This window comes from Cydia splendana, chromosome 9 (assembly GCF_910591565.1).
Source record: "Cydia splendana chromosome 9, ilCydSple1.2, whole genome shotgun sequence".
NCBI classification, from domain to species: domain Eukaryota; kingdom Metazoa; phylum Arthropoda; class Insecta; order Lepidoptera; family Tortricidae; genus Cydia; species Cydia splendana.
This window is the reverse complement of record NC_085968.1, coordinates 10,842,200-10,865,890: the sequence shown is the minus strand read 5'-3', so window position 1 is coordinate 10,865,890 and position 23,691 is coordinate 10,842,200. Positions and strand designations below refer to the sequence as shown.

General features: G+C 38.3%; 1 protein-coding gene across 1 annotated transcript in view; it reads right to left on the bottom strand.

Annotated features, from left to right (window-relative positions):
• LOC134793561 (ATP-binding cassette sub-family G member 8) overlaps positions 1-23,691 on the bottom strand; it is a 93,903-nt gene that overhangs the window by 1,935 nt on the left and 68,277 nt on the right. Inside the window, exons 3-18 of the mRNA XM_063765172.1 lie at positions 14,602-14,670; positions 13,796-13,934; positions 13,330-13,461; positions 12,821-12,961; positions 12,456-12,600; positions 11,823-12,019; positions 9,032-9,182; positions 5,587-5,742; positions 4,205-4,396; positions 3,526-3,795; positions 3,192-3,309; positions 2,787-2,967; positions 2,254-2,377; positions 1,842-2,006; positions 1,278-1,398; positions 251-534 (exon numbers count right to left, since the gene is read on the bottom strand). Coding sequence (XP_063621242.1) covers positions 251-534; positions 1,278-1,398; positions 1,842-2,006; positions 2,254-2,377; positions 2,787-2,967; positions 3,192-3,309; positions 3,526-3,795; positions 4,205-4,396; positions 5,587-5,742; positions 9,032-9,182; positions 11,823-12,019; positions 12,456-12,600; positions 12,821-12,961; positions 13,330-13,461; positions 13,796-13,917 — 2,499 coding nt within the window. The 5' untranslated portion in view covers positions 13,918-13,934; positions 14,602-14,670. The remainder of the gene's footprint in view (positions 1-250; positions 535-1,277; positions 1,399-1,841; positions 2,007-2,253; positions 2,378-2,786; positions 2,968-3,191; positions 3,310-3,525; positions 3,796-4,204; positions 4,397-5,586; positions 5,743-9,031; positions 9,183-11,822; positions 12,020-12,455; positions 12,601-12,820; positions 12,962-13,329; positions 13,462-13,795; positions 13,935-14,601; positions 14,671-23,691) is intronic.

The window sequence follows — 23,691 nt, the reverse complement described above, 5'->3', positions numbered from 1 at the left end:
GTGGCAGTAATAGTTCCGGGGTCTATCCTATACAATATTGATGGCGCTGTACAGCTCCGTAGATAATGCAGTAACTGGACGTTTGACAATTCAGTTACCAATAAAATATATGGGGTCTTACAGCGTCATCTTAGCTTTTTTTCTTAGACTTTTCACGTCTAATACAGTCAAATTAATCTCTGGTTATAACTCAAATAAATTCGTGCAAGATAACCAATGAATTAAAGATTAAAGAAGATGATTAACATACCTGTTTATTAGTACACCTCATCTCCTTACTAATACTCGTCCTCAAGGCAGTTTCGCTCAACTCCTTCATCAGGATCTCCGGCAGCGTCCACCTCGAGGGCGACACGTACTCCAGCCAGCGCCAATATTGCGGCAAGTCCTGCTGGTGCAGCATCACGCCGTTGGCTAGAGTGCTGAGCAGGAAACAGAAGCCTGCCAGGATAGTGGCCGTCTTCTCCATCGGTACGAGGAAGACGAAGGCTCGGAACATCATCTGGGTTGCTATTAGATAGAGCGCGGTGTAACCTGAAAGGAATTTATACTGTAAAGTTCTTGCTTAGCTGTATGGCCTGAGACTGCCTTTCCACTGAGGCGAAGATGAGCGGAGATGAGAGGAATCCACCAATAGCATTGTTTGTAATCCAGCGGAGAAGAGATGTAGATTACCTATAACCAATGCTAATGATTCTCCTTATCTCCGCTCGTCTTCGCCTCAGTGGAAAGAAAACCTTAATGGAATAAAGTTAGTTTCAGTTAACCAAAATGGAAACGCGCGATGGAGGTCTAATCCCAATAAATACACGGGAGATAGAAAGGATTAAAAGGATTTCGTCGCATGAACACGCCGGCTACGGAACGAGCTCCATTCTGGATAATCATATGATGAGTATACCTACAGGAAAGGAATGACCCATGATGATATCCATGGTGAGTGCATGGCATCCTTTTTAATACCTATTACCCATACATAAAACGACTATATTTGCAGTGTGAAAGGAACACTGAAAGTTTAATCCCTACCTTTTTTTTACGTTGGGGAAATGCGTTTACGCATGCCACCTGGTCCGGGGGAACCAGAGGGGATGACAGACTAACCAGTGGAGGACTACCGTCTAAACCACCAACGAGTGCCGACTCCGCTTTAGATGGGGTGCCGCAGGGTCGCTATCAGCATTCGACCACGTGCAAGTTAGCACCTACCTAAATAATAGACGATTGAAATTATTAATAGACTACTTCAGCTGGCTTAATGAAATACCAAACCTTACCTAAATAAATATAGAATCCGTCGAAAGACCCCGGAGACTGGGCGTAAAGGCCGCTCATGGCGTAGCTCGGCACGAGGTACGCGAACCATGTCAGCACAGCCGACCATAGCTCCAGAAATTGCTGGAAGAAAGCGGTACATAAAATCTACTTGCCACAGAATAGTGAGGTAGGTGTTTGATTGACCTGGCTGAGCTTTAAAACAACAGCTTGTGAAGAAAGGAGTGGATCTGAGCAGTATTCTAAAGACATAAAATATGTTTCAATATTTTTCAACACGCTTTGTTATAGGGCATGTCCGCAAGTTTTGCACTTTCGAATGCGCTTCTGACTGATGCACAACCCTGAGTTATTTGGGAAGCATGAATACGAACGGTGAGCGGGAGTGCAACACGTTGCAACGTTACGGTACAGCTACATCTCTTTCAACGTGTCTTCTTATATAGAGCTAGCATGCCACGCGGTCAGCCACATTAGAAATGGACATACCTTGTCAGGTACACCATGGAGTAATGGAAACCAAGTTAGTATTTATAACACAAGTAAAAAAGGACCTTGCTACTTACATCATAAAGTATAAATACGGTGCGAGAGTACAATGGTACAGCAACGTCTCTCTCTACGTGTCTTCTCATAGAGCTAGCTTCCCGTGCGGTGAGCCACATGAGCAGTGGACACAGGCTTAAGCACATCACAGAGTAGTGGTATCCGATTCGGTCGTTTTGCGTTAGCTGAAACAATTTATAATTTATTTTAATAATTCATTGAATTTGACCTTAATGTCAGATTCGATTAAATGCATTTAGGTTTCTTGAAAAGTCTTTGCGTAAGAAAAAAATATGGCTTTTTTTAGAAACTATTCTTCAATTATTTGGGATTCTTTTCTATCCAGATAACAGAAACAGGGTAAGGATAAATATATAACAATATAAACCCTTCAGACCAGCATAATGTTAACAGGTGTGTATTGACTCTCACCTTCGCGTCAGTCGTTGGTAGGTCCCAGAAGATGGTTCCCATGATGAGCGACATGATGGCTGCAATGAGCACCCGCGTCACCACATTAGACAGTGTCGTCATTTGAGTAAACACCAAACTTTTTCTGAAAAAAAAATGATAAAAGCATTAAGAGAGTTACTCAAGCAGCTTAGAAAATAAAATTTGGGTGGAGGAGATTCTTAATTTTAGGTATCTTTCGCCATGGTGATACTCTTATATAATAAGGCATGGTGTAATGGCTTGATAGTAGCCGAAAAGTAACTTTCAAGAGACACACCGTAAAAAAGGGGAGAGCATCAAAGTGACGTCATCCAAGATCATATTTCGTGTCGTCACACATTAATTTTTATACGCAACTTCCTGTTTGATTCATGCTCCATGGGATTATTGCTACAAGATCAGCTGTTCCATACCAAACGTTTACATATGCATGCAACTACATAGTTGCAATACTTGCAATGCCTCAAGAAAAAAACGAAGCTTTCCAGAAACCATCATCAGACATCACTCACTCTATAAGAGCAAAGGCTTGTACTGCGACGTTGGGCCGGGCGACGGGCGCGGGCAGCGGCACGGGCGGCGGCGGCTCGGGCGGCGCCTGCGCGCCCGCGAACAGCCCCGCCAGCGCCTCGATGCGCCCCGACGACTCCAGCATGGCCGCCGCGGACAAGTCGTCGAGGGTCACCAGGTCCACTGGAAAGGGAACATTTATTAGAAATCGAGTTAAATTACCGATTGCTAATATAACAGTCTAGGATGAGGTTTTTGTGATTTACGTAGCATCGTCACAAAGTAAGTAAATATCACACCTGTGTTTCATATGTTTCTATATTTGTACGCCAGAAATGTACATGGGCATTGTTTAAATCGTAATAGACGCAAAGACAAAGACCAGTGATGATGATGTTTGTACTTACAATAATAATCAGAAGGATTTTTGAAGGCGGGACAAGGATAGTCGATAGAAGCGAAATATGGCAACATGTCTCTTCTGTAACCGCTGAACATCGTTCTACCAGCGGATATTAAGACCACCTGAAAAATATCAATGAATATTATCCGGCTCGAAGGACCAATTTGAAAAGAAAATTTTATAAGAAAAATACACATAGGTAATATTAAATTAAATTCAAAGAAACATTACGTGACAATCGAACATAAGCAGTTATATTCGACACACGTAAAGAATGGGACGGGTTCTGTTTCGTACGTACGTATGCAACAGACTGACTCTCATCTTTTGTACCTTACCTTTGTAAGCATAGCAAAGATCTCATAAGTCGGCGGGTGTAACGACATGATCACAACGCGCCCGCCGCTCGCCCAGTTCCTCAAATACTCCACCAGGAAGAAGGTGTCGAAGATGTCCATCTCCTTCGTGGGCTGGTCCAGGATCAGGATGGCCGTGTCGAGCAACAACTGGCAGGCGACGTTGAGCCGTCTGATCTCGGATCTTGTTAGACGGGCCACGTTCGTGTCTCGTACTTGGTCAAGGCCTAGCTCTTCTATTAGCCAATTTATCTGGAACACAGGAATGTACTTAGTTGTGATATTGAATTATCTGACATGATTGCGTTATAGATTGAGCAGTAGAATAGTACTGCACAGGATTTTTTTGGGGGATGTTGGAGACCAAAAGTACAGAAGAAAGCTTAATGTTACGGAGATTACTATTATGAAAATTAAAGGAAGCCCGGAGATTTCGATTCTCGTAACGAATCGAAACATGTTGAGCGATATTCGACCTTAAATAATTAGGATCAACATATGAGGTTACTCAAGTAACCACGTGAAGTATTTTATTCAATACAGTTTAAAGGGTTTACCCTCCGGGAAAGCAGAAGTGAATTTTGGTATCGATACATACCTCCGACTTTTGATTCCTATTCCTAGTGGTCTAAATTTCCGAGATTCAAAAATCAGAACTTACCCGATCTCTATCATCCATCTTGACCTGGTGCTGATTATTCCTCGGCCGCCGCAGCGCCGCGTGAAACCTTAGTGTGTGTTCCACCGTCATGGAGGGACAGAGAGACGTGTCTTTTCGCACGTAGGCTGCTACTTTACGAAGCGTTGATGACGCCACAGGCTGACCGTTGAGGACTATATCGCCTGTTAGTTTCTGCAAAAGAAGATATTTTTCAATTTTTCAAGTTCAGAGATTTTAGAATAACTAACATAACACCCTCCCGCTTTGAAGGATTTGGGTGCGTCGACAACTTGCATAATCTAACACAAGAAAGAGAATTATGTAGGTATCATCTAACGAGTTGGCCTCCGATTTCAAGTCAAAAGTCAAAGTCAAAAGCATTTATTGCAAACATATTACATAATATTAGGTAGGTATTAGGTACCTATACATAATATGGACCCTGCAAGGGCGCAGCAATCTTATAAATAAATAACAAACTAACAATAAGTACTACAATAGTTTCTTCTGAATTACATAACATTATATATATGAGATCACATTAGTGTATCGTAAGAGCTAATTTGCTTACGTTAAGCATAATATTAATAACATTTATTTAATATAAAATGAAACAAACTGGTTTAAGTGCAGATACCTATACAAATTTCTAATAATAATATGATACCTCATCATAAAATTCCTGCAGCGTGTAAAACGATTTCTCTGTTAGGTATTTAATATTTATTAAGCGATCTTTTGAATAGATTTGGGTTTTCGATTTGTTTTATTGATTGGGGTATTGGGGTATTTTATTAATGATTTTTATACAGTGTGGTCCGGAATGAAATATTTTTAAGCTAGAAGTAGGCAAGGAAAGGTAGTTATTGTGGCGAAGATTTAATGCTTTTGTGTGGCGGTCTTTTGCTTGTAGAAAAAAAGAATGTAGCTTGACGAAAGTGCAAACTTCAAAAATGTATAAGGAGGTAAGTGTTCATATTCTTAGGTCTTTAAAATATAGTCGACAACTTTCCCATTGTTTTATGTTAACTAAAGTTCGGATGCACTTTTTTTGTAAAATAAATAGGTCATTGGCATTTGTGCTATTACCCCAAAGGAGTATGCCATAGCGGAGTATAAAGTGGGCGTAAACATAATAGGCGGAAATGACAGTTTTTAAATAGGTTGTTTTTTTTAATTCAAATAAGGCATATGAAAATCTGGATAGTTATTCAGTACGCTGCGTGCTGCATACAACGTCCTAAAATACAAATGTCACTGATGTCTTATCATACAGTGCTGACGTGTAGGAGTGCCTACGTGGTGTCCAACAGAGACCAACGCCTAAGTCGCTACAGTGGTTGTCGACTTGCAGCAAATGCCTAGAAAACTAACTAACTAACCTTTCTAACGCCAGCCAAGACATCCAACAGGCCCGTGGCCTCGTGCTGCGACGTGGCCAACACCGCGAGGATCTCGCCAGACTTCACCTCGAAGCTGAGCCCAGACACCAACAGCGCGGATTTGTTGTCCGGTGCAGTTATTTCTAAACTATTAACCTGAAAGCATAGATTTATAAGGCTTAGATCGAGTGTTCGTACATCCCTAGTGAAGCCATTTCAAGTGCGACGTCACGTCGCAGTAGGGCTTCCAAATACCGGACTTCTTTTAATACCGGTATTAATACCGAAACTGTCTTCATCAATACCGGGATCCCGGGATCCCGGTATTGACTATGAATCGCTTAAATTTTTTGAGTTTTATTTTAAAAAGGCTCACTATAACACCAGATATATGTATGTCCTTAGCTTAGGATATCAAACAATAATCGCCATCTGCAATAATTATCATTTCACCCTCCCGGTTGGCAATAATTTTATCCGCCTTGTTGACTTCACCAGTCACATTTTTAGTTTAACCTAATAAACCAGCCAACTATATTCAAATTTGCCACCAAAAACTCGTTTGCCATAACCCCCCATTTGCTATATGGGGGTTTGGAAAACCCCCATATAGCAAATTTCATAGAAATCGTTAGAACCGTTTCCGAGATCCCCGTAATATATATTTTATTTATTTATATGAACCTAGAGTGTCCCACTGCTGGGCAAAGGCCTCCCACCTCCCTTTCCACGTATCCCGGTTTTGACCCGTCTCCCACCAGTTCCTATCAAAGGCGTCAAGGTCATCTTGTCAACGCCGTCGAGGTTTGCCGCGACCCCGGGATTGATGTGGGACCCAATTGGTTGTTGTTTTAGCCCAAATATATACAAGAATTGCTCGTTTAAAAGTATAAGATAAGTAATTTTAGTCTAGTTTCATTCATACCTCGTAGTTGCCAGGAATCTTGCAAATAAAGCCAATTCCTTGCTCATTTCTTTCTACTTTTTGATATAATTTTAAGAACTAATTACATTAATATCATATCCTGAGCATCAGAATTCATCACCAAATATTTATCTAACGCATATGCACACATCTTGTTTCAATTAAATGATCTTCTTTAATTAAATTGGCAAGTAATCTTCTTGATACAGCCAAATTTAATCATTTTAATGGATTTTAAACGGTATAATCGGCACATTTTCCTTGTTTTTGAAAATACCGGGATCCCGGTATTGCATTAAAAAATACCGGTATTGAAAAATGCATTTAAACAGACGGGATCCCGGTATTTCGGGATCCCGGGATCCCGGTATTGGAAGCCCTACGTCGCACTCGTGTCACCGTATTCGATCGGCCCTGGCAGTACTCAAGGTCACGTCGGTTTGTGTACACCTCCCGTTTAAAAATCAAAAACACAGGAAAAATGGTTGTTTGTGCATTGGATGGGTGTCACAACGCATCATCATATATATACAATTGAAAAACCAGAACGGGATAAAAAACGAGGGAAGAAGCGAGATGGCGCCTTACAAATTTCTAAAAAAGTTTCTGACACGTTTCTCGAATACAACGCACGTATGATAAGAAAAAACTGTTTAAATCTATTATCTACATATGAGAATAAAACTAGAACATAAAAACTATCGCTTTCGATGCGTATTTAATTTACAATAAGGAAAAGAAATTTTCATAACAATCTTCATTTTACGACTTCGACCATTTCTCGGGAACTCTCGGTTGCTTTCGTTTGGCGGTGCTACAGATTAGACCAAATAATCCGTAAGTTAAAGTAAACTAAATTATGTTTGTCATGTTGGTATACAGGTATTTCTGAGTTTTTTTACACGAAGTAAAATAAAAAGTGCTGCCAACCTCAACCTTAGTCCATAGCCCATACGAGTGAATTATGCCATTTATGACATATCAATCAAATTAATATTATCGTATGATTAATGATTATCGTGTTAATAATTTGTATTTTATTGTTTTAAATTTCTTTGTGAGTTATTATTATTCAGATTGATTTTCATGGCTCGGCAAACATTGTCATTCGTCCAGGGAAAGGGCTGCCGAGATGAGCCAAAAATACAAAGTTATAGAATGGGAGACGAGCGTACTTGGGACAACAAAATGGGAGACGCCCGATGGCGAGAGCTATCGTAAGATCGCAAGAAACATGACGTGATCTGGTATCGGAGGCCAGGTGAGTCCTTTGGATCGTTGCGTCACCTTAGCCGTAGTAATGTTAAGATCCAGAAAGGGAAATGGGGACTACCTACGTTTGTATGAAAAGGCGATTTATGGGTGGTGGTCGTCCATATTCGTGACTTAAAGCGGAAAATAAGTAATCTAATGAACGTTTTTGCAACTAGGCTTACAACAATAAGTAATAATTTTATGTTAAAACAAGTTTTAAATAAATACCTACGTACGTTATAAGAAATTTTCGAATTATAAGTTATCCAAATAACGGCTACCTACTTGACAAATAAGAAATCCTTATCACAGTTATAAACCCTGGCAGGGATACATAATAATGTCGGTATTTAACTAAACATAAAACAAACTCTTTATTTCATTTACGCGAGCGGAGCTGCGGGCCCGTCTGGTCATATCATAAAAACAAACCGACTTACATTACATTTCACGCGTAAGTATAGAGTTTAATGTGATATTTTTACGTAATCGTAACTACAAAAATCCGATGTTTCGCCAGCCGCCATTTCTTATAAATGTTGACAGTGTAGTGAATATTTTTTCCTCAAAATGGGACATGACGTTTACATTCTAAAATGAATACGCTTAATTGAAGTTCCTTGTATAATTATATCAAAATTACATATTTTTAAATATTTCATTATTTTATTTCAAATTATGTAGTAATTTTATGCACATTATAAATAAAAATTGTAAAAATGTATCCAATTTTTTTATTTAAACCTTATTTCACAAAGGCGGGAAATGCAAAATTCCTTAAATAAACATAAAAAGCTTTTGCTATTAAATCTACACACAAATTATTAATAACCAAGTGTTATGGCTGTTGTTAAATCCCCCATTTTGAGGGAAATATCTATATACTGGCAACACGTTTTTGTATATGTGTGTGTGTTGCTGAGCGTAAAACACGAGCCTCCCACGCACACATCGATCGTGTTTCGGCTTCAGTTTTGGCAGGTTAGCCGTATGGGGACTATATCTGTCTACTGAAAGTATAAATAAGAATTTACATACCTATGTAAATTCTTCTCATACGCATGTTGTACCTAAAAACGCTGTGTGATGCACGTACACAATAAGTAATCATCACTCGATAGGCACTTTTACCGACTCACTTTCTCGTAGGTATTCGCTTTAAATAAGCCTCTTTTATTTTTAGGTATATACTGAGGTAAAAAGATGCAACACGAAGTGGCAGAGAGAGAGGCAGAGTTCCCAAAACAATTTACTATTAATACTCACATAATAGTTAGGGTAAATGTAAGCGGAATGCGTGTATCCATCTAAGTGGTCCCCGGGCCGTAGGGTGGACTGTTTTCTGGACTGCGCCAAAGACATATGACTGCCAGCCTTCGACATTCGACCTCCAAGGTGGGATGCCGCCATCAGGTAACTGTGAAACAAATGAAGGTTAGATGTCTAGACGTGCGAGAAATGCTATCTTCGTATCACTTTTTAGTAGCATAACGCAAGCGACAATAGAACCAAGCGAGAAAAGTTATCTACGTATTTTTGGTAGTATAATATAGTGTACACCAGGGTATGGACTTGTCTGTAATGCCAAGGGAAGAAACATGAAATAAACTTCTTGAGGTTAATTTGTACATGCACTTGTCCTTTCACCGCTGCAATTTATTCTACTCAGCTGCAATTAGCTATTGCTTTAGCTATTACCTTTAGCTAATCTCGTGGTTATTTATTTGATAAAAAAGCGCAAAAAATACAGCACGTGTGAATAAGTGTTGAATCCAACAACAATGGCCCAAATCTAATTTTTAGCACTAACTCGACCGGCTTGCCATTGTCAAAATACCGCGATGCCCCCGTAGCCATTGTTAAAACAATAGGTACCTAACTAGAATAAATACACACGATGAGAAGCGATGCAAAACAACGACATTGAAATGTCAAACAATTGTTAATGGGTCACACACGACACGTATTGTACTTAGATTTTAATTTATCTTTCAGTTTCTACTGGTTATTATAAGAACGTTGATGAAACAAATGAGCTCCATTTTGAAAAATCTCAAAGTTCCAGAGGTGGTTATAGGATGTCATTCAAGAAAGTAGAAGTCTGAAGTATCCTTCAGTTTTGAGTATCGAAGAGACAATTTAAATACAATAAAAAAAAATCTTCAATCAATGATATTTTACAATTTTTTTAGCACCAAATCCGCTGCTGTCCTTATAGTCCTTACACAGACCTGCCTGCTGCATAAATAGCTGCCCAATAGACTAGTGGCTCTGTGAGCTGTAGACCTCGCGAGCAGAGCTTGAAATAACATGGTGCTAAGAGCTTTAAATACACCGTGTTTTTTTTGATTTCCGTTAATTTCAAGGGTGCATTCCTGAGCTTAAATCAAGTAACTTTCTCAAAGACACCGATGTTCTAATTAAGTCCATTTCGGAGATAATCCATAATTTATTTTTTTACTATAAGGCCTCTACAAGCGTGTACACTTGCCTTAGGGCCGGCTTACATATTGATTAGTGTTTAGAATGAGTTCATACATTTGCTACTAAACTTAAGTACAATCTCGGTCGATTGATGTACGAAATGACATTGATATGTCACAGATTTCAATTGTTTGGTTGAGTTAAATGTAATGCCCGTGTTACAACAACGCTATATGCTACATTTAATTACTTTTTAAACAAAAAAGAAAACAAAAAAAAATTTTTTTTTTTAAATTAACTATGCCATTTAGTTCTTATAAACGTACTTAACTATACCCCGAAGTTAACGGAATTCAATAAAAACACGGTGTATAGTAAATTAAAGAAAAACAATACGAAATTTATGTGTAAAAAAATACAAAAAGTTATAATATCCCAGCATACAATTACTGGGGATCGAACCCAGACCCTCTGTGCAAACAGAAAAAGCGAACGTTTACAAACTGAGCCAAATAGTTCTTAGATGGGTTGACGAAATTTAGCTACTCCTTCTCAAATTAAAATTAGTTATAATTAAATATCTAAATACCGCCTAAACCAGCGATAATTTTTTTCTGCATTTTTTGCTATTAACTCTGTAAACATGTCTCAAAAAGAAAAAAGTCTTATGATATCGATACGACTATTTGTTTAGGCGCCAGGTATCACGACTCCGCCATTTTTAAAAATTTCCAAAAACCGGATTGACAAAAAAATTTTATTTAGTCATAAAATTCGGTCACAAAATTTCACGAGAATCGGTTAAGAATTGCGACCTGTAGAGGAGAACATCCGGACATACGAAAGCAAAATGCCCGAGTCAAAACGTAGACCTTCGCTTCGCTTCGGTCAACTATAGGTACCTACCTAATCCTAATCATTGCAATTACCTCTGATGGTCAATGGCAGACTCGAAATTGGCTACATTTTTTCTCTATACCCAGCAGGGTGGCCTCACTTTATCCTCTAGAGAGAATAACGACCTTTCTCTAATCAATGAGTTTACCTCTGATGGTCATTATCAGGCACGAAGTCAGCCACACTGTTCCTCCGATGGATGTAAGACGGGTGGTGTGGCCGGGCCTCTATACCCAGCGGGTTTGCCTCACTCTATCCTCTAGAGAGAATAACGATCTCTAATCAATGAGTTTACCTCTGATGGTCATTATCAGGCACGAAGTCAGCTACACTGTTCCTCCGATGGCTGTAAGACGGGCGGTGTGGTCGGGCCTCTATACCCAGCGGGTTTGCCTCACTCTATCCTCTAGAGAGAATAACGATCTCTAATCAATGAGTTTACCTCTGATGGTCATTATCAGGCACGAAGTCAGCTACACTGTTCCTCCGATGGATGTAAGACGGGCGGTGTGGCCGGGCCTCTATACCCAGCGGGATTGCCTCACTCTATCCTCTAGAGAGAATAACGATCTCTAATCAATGAGTTTACCTCTGATGGTCATTATCAGGCACGAAGTCAGCTACACTGTTCCTCCGATGGCTGTAAGACGGGCGGTGTGGCCGGGCCTCTATACCCAGCGGGTTTGCCTCACTCTATCCTCTAGAGAGAATAACGATCTCTAATCAATGAGTTTACCTCTGATGGTCATTATCAGGCACGAAGTCAGCTACACTGTTCCTCCGATGGCTGTAAGACGGGCGGTGTGGTCGGGCCTCTATGCCCAGCAGGTTGGCTTCGCTCACGGACTTATGTCTCGAGTTGGTCCAGTGGGGCTCATTTCTGAGGCCTGCCTGCTGCATGGCTACTAGTGGTACGCCGGGGCCGCCCTGAGGCTGGTAATAAATTACAAGTATCGATCAGAACTCTGCTAAATTACAAATTACAAAAAATGGATGCTGAATACGACTACAAATAAGCAAAAAAGTATAAAAAGTGCCTTTTTAATTATAAGATATTTAATAAAAACAAGTAGAATAACAACAAACAATAAAAGGTCTTAAAAAAGTGCCTTTTTATATTTTTTATACATTTAATTACTGGTTGTTGTGCAAAAGAAAGCGTTAAAGCAAAAATAAAAAGACTTCACGCCATAAGGCATCTTTTAGCAGCTGTTTTTCTAACGGATTGCACAATGTGAAAACGCTGTTAGGAATGACAGCCCTCTAGATATTTAGATAATCACAAACAAAAAAGCTGTGGTGAAGCCCACCTCAGCTTCACCCCTTTCGTATAATTCTTCAAATGTATCATTTATAGTAATAAGCTTACTTGATAGGATGTGTGCAAATGTTGCATTCTAAAATCAGGATCCGAACGGTATTTGCGGCTATATTTGTAGTTCGTAGAAGTTTCGTTGTCGGAACTGTCGTAGCCTGATGATGTCTCGCGTATTCCTCTGCTTTGCCTTTGGATCCTGTTAAAATACAAAATCAATTAAAATATCAATACTGGAAAGGGCACACGGGTATTTTAAGGATATAAGAGTATTGGGGGTTCAATAAACTTCCCATAATGCATTAATACCGTCTCTCCGTCGTGGGTAAAAGAAGGGCCTGAACAGAAGCGAATAACCGCAGGGATTTTTCCTTCATGATTCTGGGAAATATGGATCTAAAATTATTATATAGTATTACCTGGGTACCGGTTTCATTCCACTGCCAATCGATGTCTTGGGTTTCGGCGTCCCAGAGCGCTGTGAGCCGTTGTGGTTCGGCGGAAACACTCGTGGCAGCCCGAATTTGAGATACGTGTACATGTTTGAACCAAGCGCTGATCTGTGAAACAGAATAATAAGGTTTTTGTGTGAAACGAGAAATTTTGTGCGGCCTACGGCTATAGGTATCGGTGAAGATAGTGTCAAATTATTGCTTTACAGTAAAGAAAAAGTCAACCAGTCGCTCTTACCTTGGTCTTGAATATTTAGGGATATACGGATTAGGTGTGTCCGTCAGATCTTTTTGGCAGAAGTATTTGGCCTGGTTAATTGTATGGTTATAGGAATTAGGCGCGGGCATGTCTGCTGAAGATCTATCCCTAGCTTATAAAACTTTACAATCGAAACTTTAAAATGTTCGTCAGTGCGTTTGTCTATCCTGTTGATATACATAGGACACGTAGGTAGTAGAAAAGATCTTGGTCTCACTTGGGTCCATATCTGGGATGCGATAGGATGGACTGGACAGTAGTATCTCTCAGCTGGAAGTTTCCATAAGGCAAAGGGCTCTTGTCGGTGCTTCCCAGCGCGCTGTCCGTGAAATCAGAGTTCAGATTTTGCCTGCGAAAATTAACATTTGAATGAGTTCTTTAAATTATTTTCCAAGTCTATAGGTGTGTGTAGTGAAGATCCTTCTTAGATCGATATGAATATTTATAACAAGGAAACACCAAATTAATGTTTCACAGATTAATGCCAACATAGCGATATCAACGGTGACAGTGAAAGGGCAAGCGATTAATAGCTGCGAAAGGCTAGAAGAACATTCATGAATAACGCAACGAATCACTCCCAATACAGCGATGTCAATTCATTTTACTAGATTTTAAAGGGATATCATGGATCCCTATTAGACAGACCTACAGCTGGTCTATATGTGGAGGATAGAGTCTACCTGTAGATGGACCACGCGTGCAGGTCCTCGGAGTGCATGCCGCGCGGGTCGTGGACGAGCGGGTTGGAGGGCACGGAGTAGCGCCGCTCGCCGCCGAGCCCCAGCGCCGACTGCGACATCATGAGCCTTGGCTTAGATCCTGAAACGACCAATACTATTTAGATTAGATTTTTAGATCTTATGATAAATACTTGTGATGTTGTATAGCAAAAGGTGTACATGTGTTAAATACGCAAATCGCATGTAGGTGTCGATTGAATAAGGATATTTTTAAGTAAGTTAGTTGACAACTTTAGTGTGCTATTGCTTTATAACGAGATATTAAAGGACAAAGGGATATACCGGGTGTGGCCTGTAACACGAGCAAATAATTAAAACATAGATTGTACTCCTCAAACTGTGACACTTTTGTTCAACAACTTTTAAAAATTATGAATTATTTAGACTCCCTATTTTTCATACAAAATAAATATTATCTTCAATGGAAACCATCGCCACGCCATATCATTATGATTGACGTTGCTTGTCACGCCTTAAACATAACAAAATTCGCAATACATTGCGTCTTAGAATAAACTTTAAAGTGTATTAAAAATCAAACCCCAAGTTATTTTTAAAAGTAGCTGAACAAATGTTGGTCAGTATGAGGAGTACAGCCTACAGTTTAATTTTTTGCTCATATGACAGGCCACACCCGGTATAGGTATAATCACTTTTAGATGCTAGATTTCGGGGCTAGGTCAGGAGAAATTAACCTATGAGAAAAGTGGTCAAAGGAACGTTAGCAAAATCAATAATCAGATTACCCGTGTCATCCCCGTAGAGTACTACAGCAAACGGAACTCTTCAGATTACGCATGGCCAGTTTCAATCATCTGTAACAAATAGACACGTCTATTAGAACCATATTATTTAGAAGTAACATATGTTCAAAACGATACAGTCTGTATGATTAAAGAGCGACCAGGAAAGCCGATCCCACAAAAGGAGATATAAATATGTAAGTAACTCATGTATGTATTAAGTATATGAAGATTTAGAAGAAACCGAAAATTAGGTACCTAAGTACTTTGTTTATCTGCCTGTTACTTTTTCTCGGCTAAACAATTTGGCATGTAGAACTTTAGGTCTATGGGATATTTTTCGTGTAAAACGTTGCGAAAGGAAGAGGCGATATAAACGTGGTCGGAGCCGTGACGTGCACGCCATACCCATCCCCAGACCCATGGGTCAAGTAATAAATAATAACAGGAAAGTATTGTCTGTCCCTACTGATTCCTAATGACGAAGTATTCATTCTTATGCAAGTAAACATCTTATTCGTAAAACGTTCCGGGTAATACAATACAACTCTTGTAGGAAAGCCTGCACGAAAGGCCATATCTGGCACGTCCCATCGTTTGATTCCGAGGCATTGACCTGCCTATCAATGTCAGCGACGACAGTGACCTTATCCACAGCTTATTAAATTAATAGATACCATCGACACATTGGTCACATCCTATAAAAAAGTTTGTCGGATCCGATGTCGAATTGTTGAGGCCGTGGTTGCGTCACCGGACGCCACCGCGACGATCGTCACGCCAATCGCTAGATCTCATTGTTGTTGTTACGCAAATCGCATGTGTGTCAGTAGCACTATGGGTTATGCCACGGTCTTCTGCGTTGTTGTAGGGACCTAATAAAATTTGAATACCAGTTTATTGACTTCTTATAAACGTTTACGCTAACGGAGAGCGGTTTTGCGTACGTACACAATAAAATGATCTGTGTATCTATTCTTAGATAACTTATCCATGCTTAAAGTCATACGAAGGACATTTGGCTTTACTTATTTTGTTCACAATGCCGAGTAGGTATGCCTTCGTTTAGAACGCTTTGTCCTAATTCCTAATAGGTAAGGGGTTGTGCACAAATCACGCGAGGTGTTTTGGGCTCCTTTTTGACCCCCCTTCCCCCTTGGTGATATTTGGTGAGGTTTTTGGCTACCCCCCCTCCCCCACACAACCTCACGTGTATTGTTTTGAAATTTTTTCATTCGACCTGATTTTAAGATAAATAGTATTGTATATAGAAAATCTAGTTTATTTTTCTATTTTCGTTAAATAGACTCGCTATTTTGAAGTGCAGAGTGAAGATTTATGTTTAACGATACCGAGAAAAAGTATCTACTCATGTGGTAGGTTTTTGAAGTGAAAACTTCTTTAGCGGCGCTGAGCACTTTTTGAGGTGAGGAAAAAATGATAAACTCGAGACAGCGTAACGCGTAACGCGCTGACGTCATGTGTGACGGACAATGTTATTCACCAAAGAACTTTAGTCATAACGTATCATAATCAGGTCAATTATTTAAAACTGGACTTTTATATTAAGCAATAAAGCTCAATGTTCTAATCTTGTACGGGCTGAAATACGAGGATCTCACAGTTACATTTTAACTTTATATCACTCCAATATTAGTTCAGTCATTATAGATTTTGACCTGTGAATAATCAGTTTATTTTCAACTTTACGGCATAAAGGAAGAGGACTAAACGAGATGATGAAAATATTTTGAATTTGTCGCTTTTTTCAAATTTAATTTCCAAAATATCGATCCTAGAAGAAAAATTGTGAGGACCAAACTTGTAGAGAATCAAATTTCCTACAATTTTCGCCCTCACGGTTTTACTGTAAAATCAAAAATGGCCGAGTTATTCAAGAAAACCCGTTTTTCGAATATACACAGGAGCCTGATTCAGTCTACTTTTTGAATTTACACTCCCAGTGACCCCCCCGAGGGACCTACGAAAAAAAATCCAAGAACTGATTATTCACGGGTAGGGTCGGTTTTTTGGATATAATGACTGGACTATATAATTCAATAAAGCTACATCTTGATGAAATCGCTAATAAAAGTGAACTCTAGTACTGGTGAATAAAACTCAAAATATCATGATCAAATATATTTAGATGCGAGGTCTGCTAGGTAACTTTACAATTTCTATTCGAATTTTAAACAATTAACGCTACAAGAGTGATTCTCAAAATAGTGGCATCTTAACCTGTCATCGAGTTTTTGAATTGAATGTATGTTTATTTGCTCTTTTTCATATGAAACAAAAATGTATCTAGATAAACTAAAACAATGTTTATCGAGGCCAAGTCATTATTTTTATTTAAATTTAATACTTATATTTATAAAAAATAAAGAGTAGCACTTTTCACTGTAACCTGTCTTGTCCAAAAGCATCGCTCTTCCAATTTTAGTTCTTTAGATTTTATAAGCACCAATTTATGTAAATAAAATATCATGCTATGCTTTGCACAGGCCTTATATATATATTTTTTACAACAATATATATTCACGCACGAAGTTTGTCCAAGGATATTTTCACTGTTAACCTGTACCAACCTGTACATGCGCGGTATTGCATCTGACTCATACACAGAAAATTTTATTTAGATCATAACTATGGCAAAATATTAGGTAAGTATCAAGCTAACGACCGTAGGGTACCATTATGACCTAAGTATCGTATTTTCGTAGAGACAAGTGGTTAAAGGCAGAAATCTGGGGTTTTGTAACGGAATGTTAACTTTAACTTGTCTCGATTATTTTACGAATTTGGTATGGGGCCTAATGTAATAATATCATTTTAATATTGTATGAAGGGTTATTCATCTATGCTAAAAGTGAGACATTCGTATTATTATCCGTTCAAGGGAAAAAATAAAAATGAATGTATTTTTCACTGTAACCTAAGCAGGCAAAAAAATACTTTAACCTGTGTTAGGTTATTGTATGTCTTGAAAATAACTTCTTCATTTTCCGTTCCCTTTTGAAAATTTGGGGTACTTGAAGTGGTAAAACATATTTTTCATTCTATAAATAAAAAAAATACAAAAAAAAAATTTCATTAACTTGTCGATGCCACTTTCTTGAGAATCACTCACAAAGTTAAGCTCACTGGCCAGCAATTTCGGAACTAAAGTTTTTCAATAGAAAGGAGGATGGGTCAATTATACATAGTGCTGCAGACATTTTGGACTAGTCATTGAGTTTTCACTTCTATCGGCACTCCCGGAGTGCAACCCGTTGTTTTTTTTTCCTTAGGTTCGTTAACTGTAGAAAAATACACGTGAGGTCTCCTTATACCCCCCCTCCCCTAACGTGATTTTTTCGTGACCCCCCTTCCCCTATCGAACCTCGCGTGATTTGTGCACAAGCCCTAATTGATACGATTATACTGAATTTATAATCTTCCCGATTACCTACTTTGTCGTATGTAGACAGTACACTACAGTAGCTAATAAAATTTATATTATAAGAAAGAGAGTTATTACATCTTCTTAAAATATGTATTTTAATGCTTTTTTGAATGGCCTATTATGATATTATTATTTCTAAAATGGATCCCATGTCATGCACATACATAACTGCTATTTGTTATTTAACTGTAGCCGCGTGCTCGTCTAACTAACAATATTTGCATAAATAAGAAAACAAATGAATGTTACTTAATGTCACATTTTAAGAAGACATACTGAGGGTACATATAAGTAAGTACATAGTAAGAGGTCAACGACGTTTCTATTTTTACCCAACTGCCCTAGAATGCAGAGCAATGCTTTTCATGTATTATCTCTAAAGCACGACATTAAATTGAATATGTTTTTCTTAAGCATGCCCTAAATTTAATCATCTTAATCGTGGGAGCTTGGTGACACAGCGTAGGTACTAATTAATATTATTTTCAGGCAGTCTGTTCCATTTGGGTTCTTACACGAAGATGACATCAGATTAATAACAAACAAATCAGGTTTTGAATAAAAGCTACTCAATTATAGGTGAGTATGAAAGGGTCAAAAACGTTTGAGAAAACCGGCGTTTTTCTGTGTACATTATGAAATTTATGGATAATACTTATACATTTGACTAGTAAGGCCTTCAACGTGTAGCTTCTAAGAAATAGAAGTCCATTTGTTTTATACTAACACAGGAGAGACGCATAACCTTAACTCCCACTAAAAAAGTTTTTCACCCAATGAACTGCAAACTTATTCATAATGAACGTCACGTGCAAATATATCACTATGAGACCCTCTATATCACTAGATATCGGACATACTTCCGAGGCGAGGGTGTGAAATCCAACCTCGGTAAACGTCGGAACGACACACGAGCACAATAGCCTAGAAACGCCTCTATTTGCTTGTCATAAAATTCTTGAACTAGACCTCCACATTATACCTACTTCCGTGGGACTCAGACGCATTGTGTTAAATTTCTTCACTTGTTGCACATCTGTGCACCTAAAACCAACTTAATCACTTAGGTAATAAAGTCTTCGCATGGTTGTTGTAAAGAAAAGTTAGATTACCACCTATGTCTGATGCGTGTTATAAATTGCTGCGAAACTGTGAATCATTGTGAATAAATCGCATTTTGCTTATTCATGGGGATGTCTTGTTTTTTTGCGTAATTAGGTACGTGGTGTGAGAAATGCTTCGATGTAAGTAATTGACATCAACATCAATTGCCGTTGCTTGATAAAAGTTAAATAAAACGATACTTACTTACGCGTATTTTTTTAAACAACGTTTTCGCGTATTAAATTAGGGAAGTACGTGATGTGAGAAATGATTCCATCAATGTAAGTATTTTACATCAACTAAAATTGTCCCGCATTGCTTAAAAAAAGCTAAATATAACGATTAATACAACAAAAACAAATTCATAACCACATTTTTATTGACATATTAGGTACCTTTACCTACAGATTAGCCGAATTTGCTAGCGTTAGAAACTATCAACACACTCTTGCGAGTCTTGGGACGTCCAGTTGTCCACCATACTACATCATAAATAAGCTAAACAACCGGTATTTCCAGTTCATCTACAGATGTCATCTGATTGGCATGTATTGCACATTACAATGCAAAATGTCTATACGGACCTAAAGTAGGTACTTACTTGCTTTTCCTGAGGCCACTTGCAGACCCTCACCCCATTCAGGTATTCATACTTGACACTTGTTTTACCGGTAACATTACCGGTACGTACAGTCAAGGTATGTTGAAATTATGGTAATTATAAAGGGTGTTTAATGGTACGTTATATTTGTATAGGGTTTAATTCGAAAGCTTTGTAGGTATAGCTACCTACATGGTTTAGCATTTACGAGCCAATAGTAGGTTTCGAGAAAGTTAAGTAATTGCTAATTGCATATGTCAATACCTTTTAGACGTGGGCGTTAGGCGTGTAAGTTATTGCCGGCACAAGCTTTTTAATAAGTTAAAGTAAAAAGCAGTACAGTACCTTAGTAAAAGTAGTAAAATAGCTATAGTTAACAGGCCAGGGGTTTAAGTTAAATTTTGTCCCTTAGAAATCGACAAAGTTAAGGGTTTTAAAATTTAATTCTTGGTCGGACTCATAATGAGCATACACAGCGTCTTTTCATTCACATGTCTACGGATTCTTAAGGATTTATAATCGTAAATTAGTAAGCTATTGAAATCGAGTGGAGACGTCTTTGCCAAGTGGAAACAGAAAAGGCTATTAGAAAATATCTATATGAAAATGTCTTCGTCTGTTGCAAAGCAAAATAATCAAAAGTCCCTGTTTCATGCGCATATGCTAGAAACGGAAAGAGATTACCATATCATGATCAGGCCCATCAGGACTAGGCGCCCTTCGGAATATTAATTTATTTCCTTCACGAAATGATTCGATGTTCGAGTCGTGAAGCCTTGGTTACATAAGCCCCGTGGGCGCCTTTGTATGTAAATCACTAATTACACATTACCCATAGGAGTCTCAGTTCTCGCCGACTTTCATACGTCACCAGGGACCACCTAATGTGAAATTCTTTGAACGATCTTCTATCTTGGCCCAGCATAATAAGAAATGTGAAACATTGTGCCTATAGGTTGGCACCCCAAATCTTTAATTAGCTGACGGAATAAGCTGTTAGCAGTCATCGTAAATTTTATAGCATTTTCGGTGCAGCGGAGTGGTGTTAACGGAATTGGTATAAACAATTTCAACCCTAATGATTAATTAGCGTTAGGCAATTACGTTAATATTAACCTTAACCTTAATTTACCATTTCAGTTGGAATTGTCTATACTAATTCCGTTAACACCACTCCGCCGCACCAAAAATGCTATAAAATTTACGATGTCTGGCTGTTAGATTAGAGTTGTGCAGATAGTGTTTAACATTTACTCGTCTTGGTTAATATCTATATGCGCAGGCGCGCCTCGTTTTATGCAACGTGCGTCCTCCAAATTCCTCCTCTGAACCTACACGCGTGCTTGACGAATTAGTACCTGCTTGGAAACCTTGTCTCGAAGTTTGGCCTGTCAAATATGTTTCTTATCGACTGTGATTAATGATGTCTAGCTAGACTATTTCTTTGTAGAAATAGAAATTCGAAAAAATGCTATCCTAACGTCTAAATACATAAGTTAACTTAATGTTAATTACTAAGTTAACGTGAAAGTTTGTGTTGATGATGCTATTGATGAATGAATATCAATTAGTTTTTCTTCACATTTGATTTGACACAGATATCGGTTTATAAATTGAAATAACTTTTTAGGTAAGATAATTAATAGTGGAGTTTTGTTAATTTTCATAAATTTATATAAAGAATAAATATTATTTATAAAACCCCTAAAAAAGCATCTAAATAATAGGTCGTAACAAAGAAATTTGCACTTAATAAATAAGTACCTACCTACAGTGTATTTAGGTAATTTTAAAACATGAACGCAATATGTTCGTTACAGAAGGTTGTAAAGTACTTCGTCTTAATTCCCTACGTAAGTATTCCTATTTACATTTCTACATATTTCACTTCTTCCTTATTGCCGTAAATGCAGTTAGCATGTAAATTGTAAATAATGTTAGATAATTATTTTATGAGTAGGTATGTATGCGTATGATCGGGCTTTTTGATGATCATGTAAGAATTCGATAAAAAATAAAAAGGCGGAATAACGCGAATTTCTATTATATAATTATGTATATACAGGGTGTCCCATAAGTGACACGTCACAGTGACACTGTAGGTCGACCAGACCAAGAGGACCCAAACCAACTTAACATGACCCCAGTAAAAGTGGCGCGGTTTTCGAGTTATTGCTAAATTAAGGTTTTTCATTAATTTTGACCGTTTTTAACATTGTTAGTGCCAGTGTGCACTCGGAAAGGTCTCGAAAAGTCTCATTTTACATTGTTTGTCGATAAAATACCTATTCTGTTATCTTAATTTACTATTCATGATGCCGTACACATAAAAAAACTAACTTCAAGACGTTTCCGAGTGCACACTGGCACTAACAATGTTAAAAACGGTCAAAATTAATGAAAAACCTTATTTTGGCAATAACTCGAAAACCGTGCCACTTTTACTGGGGTCATGTTAAGTTGGTTTGGGTCCTCTTGGCCTGGTCTACCTCCAGTGTCACTGTGACGTGTCACTTATGGGACACCCTGTATATTACATACATATACAAAGCTAAGTTACACTTTGAAAGTTGGGGGTAGAAGAGGTAGATACGAGATATCTATACCAGCTAGATGATTATGGGGTAAACAATCCGGAACGTAGTGATGGAGATTTTCGATTTTCCGATGTTGGCGGTAAGCGCTCTGGTAATTAGTGATAAGGCAAAATAGAGTGACACCGGCGCGTGGGGGACAGAAACTTTATTCACAATATATTATGCTTAGCTTTCCTTGAAAATGTCTCGGGCGGTGCAGGCTGCATCTCGCAGGCTATTTTTACCCGGGACGGTATGCGGCCGGCGCCCTCTGGCCATTGACCCGGGGCCATTGTAAGGACTAGGGATAATGCACTTTGAATTGCCAGCCCTTTAATGCATTTGTGATAGGCTCGTGGAGATTTGTGCGAATCGGCTAGTGGTCAACTTTGCGGGTGTTATTTAGAATAGAATAATATAGAATAGAATAATATTTATTTGAAAAGAACCTTGTATTCAGCCACCAAAAATGGTGTTTCTCCGGTGTTACACCATAAATCGTCTGCAATAGACGAAAAGGCCTGTGATGATGTTAACAAATATCAATAGGTATCCTGTGGCCTCACATTAGGCTAGGCTAGGCTATTTATTACTTGATATTTCTTCTACGACGCGGCGGTTAAATTCAAACTATTCTGCGTGGCTAAAAACATTATGGTTAGAATATTATTTAGCATAGAACCGAGTGCTCAGTAAATATTGATCGCATTCATTGACTTTGTGGTGGTCCAGCAGCATTCATGCTAGTCAAAGCAAAAGTTTTAGGTTATATCTTAATCGTATTCCCTGGTGCATTTCCACTAGATTAAGGGATAAAAGGGATAAAACAAACAAACTACTTAGTGTTAGTTTGTTTTATCCCTTTAAAAGGGATACTAGTGTTAGTTTGTTTTATCCCTTTTATCCCTTCGGTTAATCAGTGACTACACTGATTTGTTGTTGTTGGTGGAATAAAGTTGTATGTGCATTAAGTACCCAGTATTTTAATAACTAAGAACAGGTTTCAAAATGAACAAAGAAATGACATGCCAGTCATTCCACTTGTAATATTCGGATAAGAACTTAATTCACTCTTTGCTTGACAATGTCATATTTAATTAAGAAACAACTACCTAACCTAAGTTGTTTCTTAATTAAGTACAAATCGTTGCACCTGACAACCAAATAACCAAGAGCAAAATATGCTGCGTCAACCCAAAGGAATTTAGCACGAGGAAGGACAAAAAGTCCCTTTGTCTGTTCATGATTGTAATGACAGTTGGTTACCCACGCAAGTGACTAAGGCTTACTGCCATAGGTATAAGATGCAGGATTACTAGTTTTCATATGAATATACAAAAATAATTAACTCATGGAATATGTTA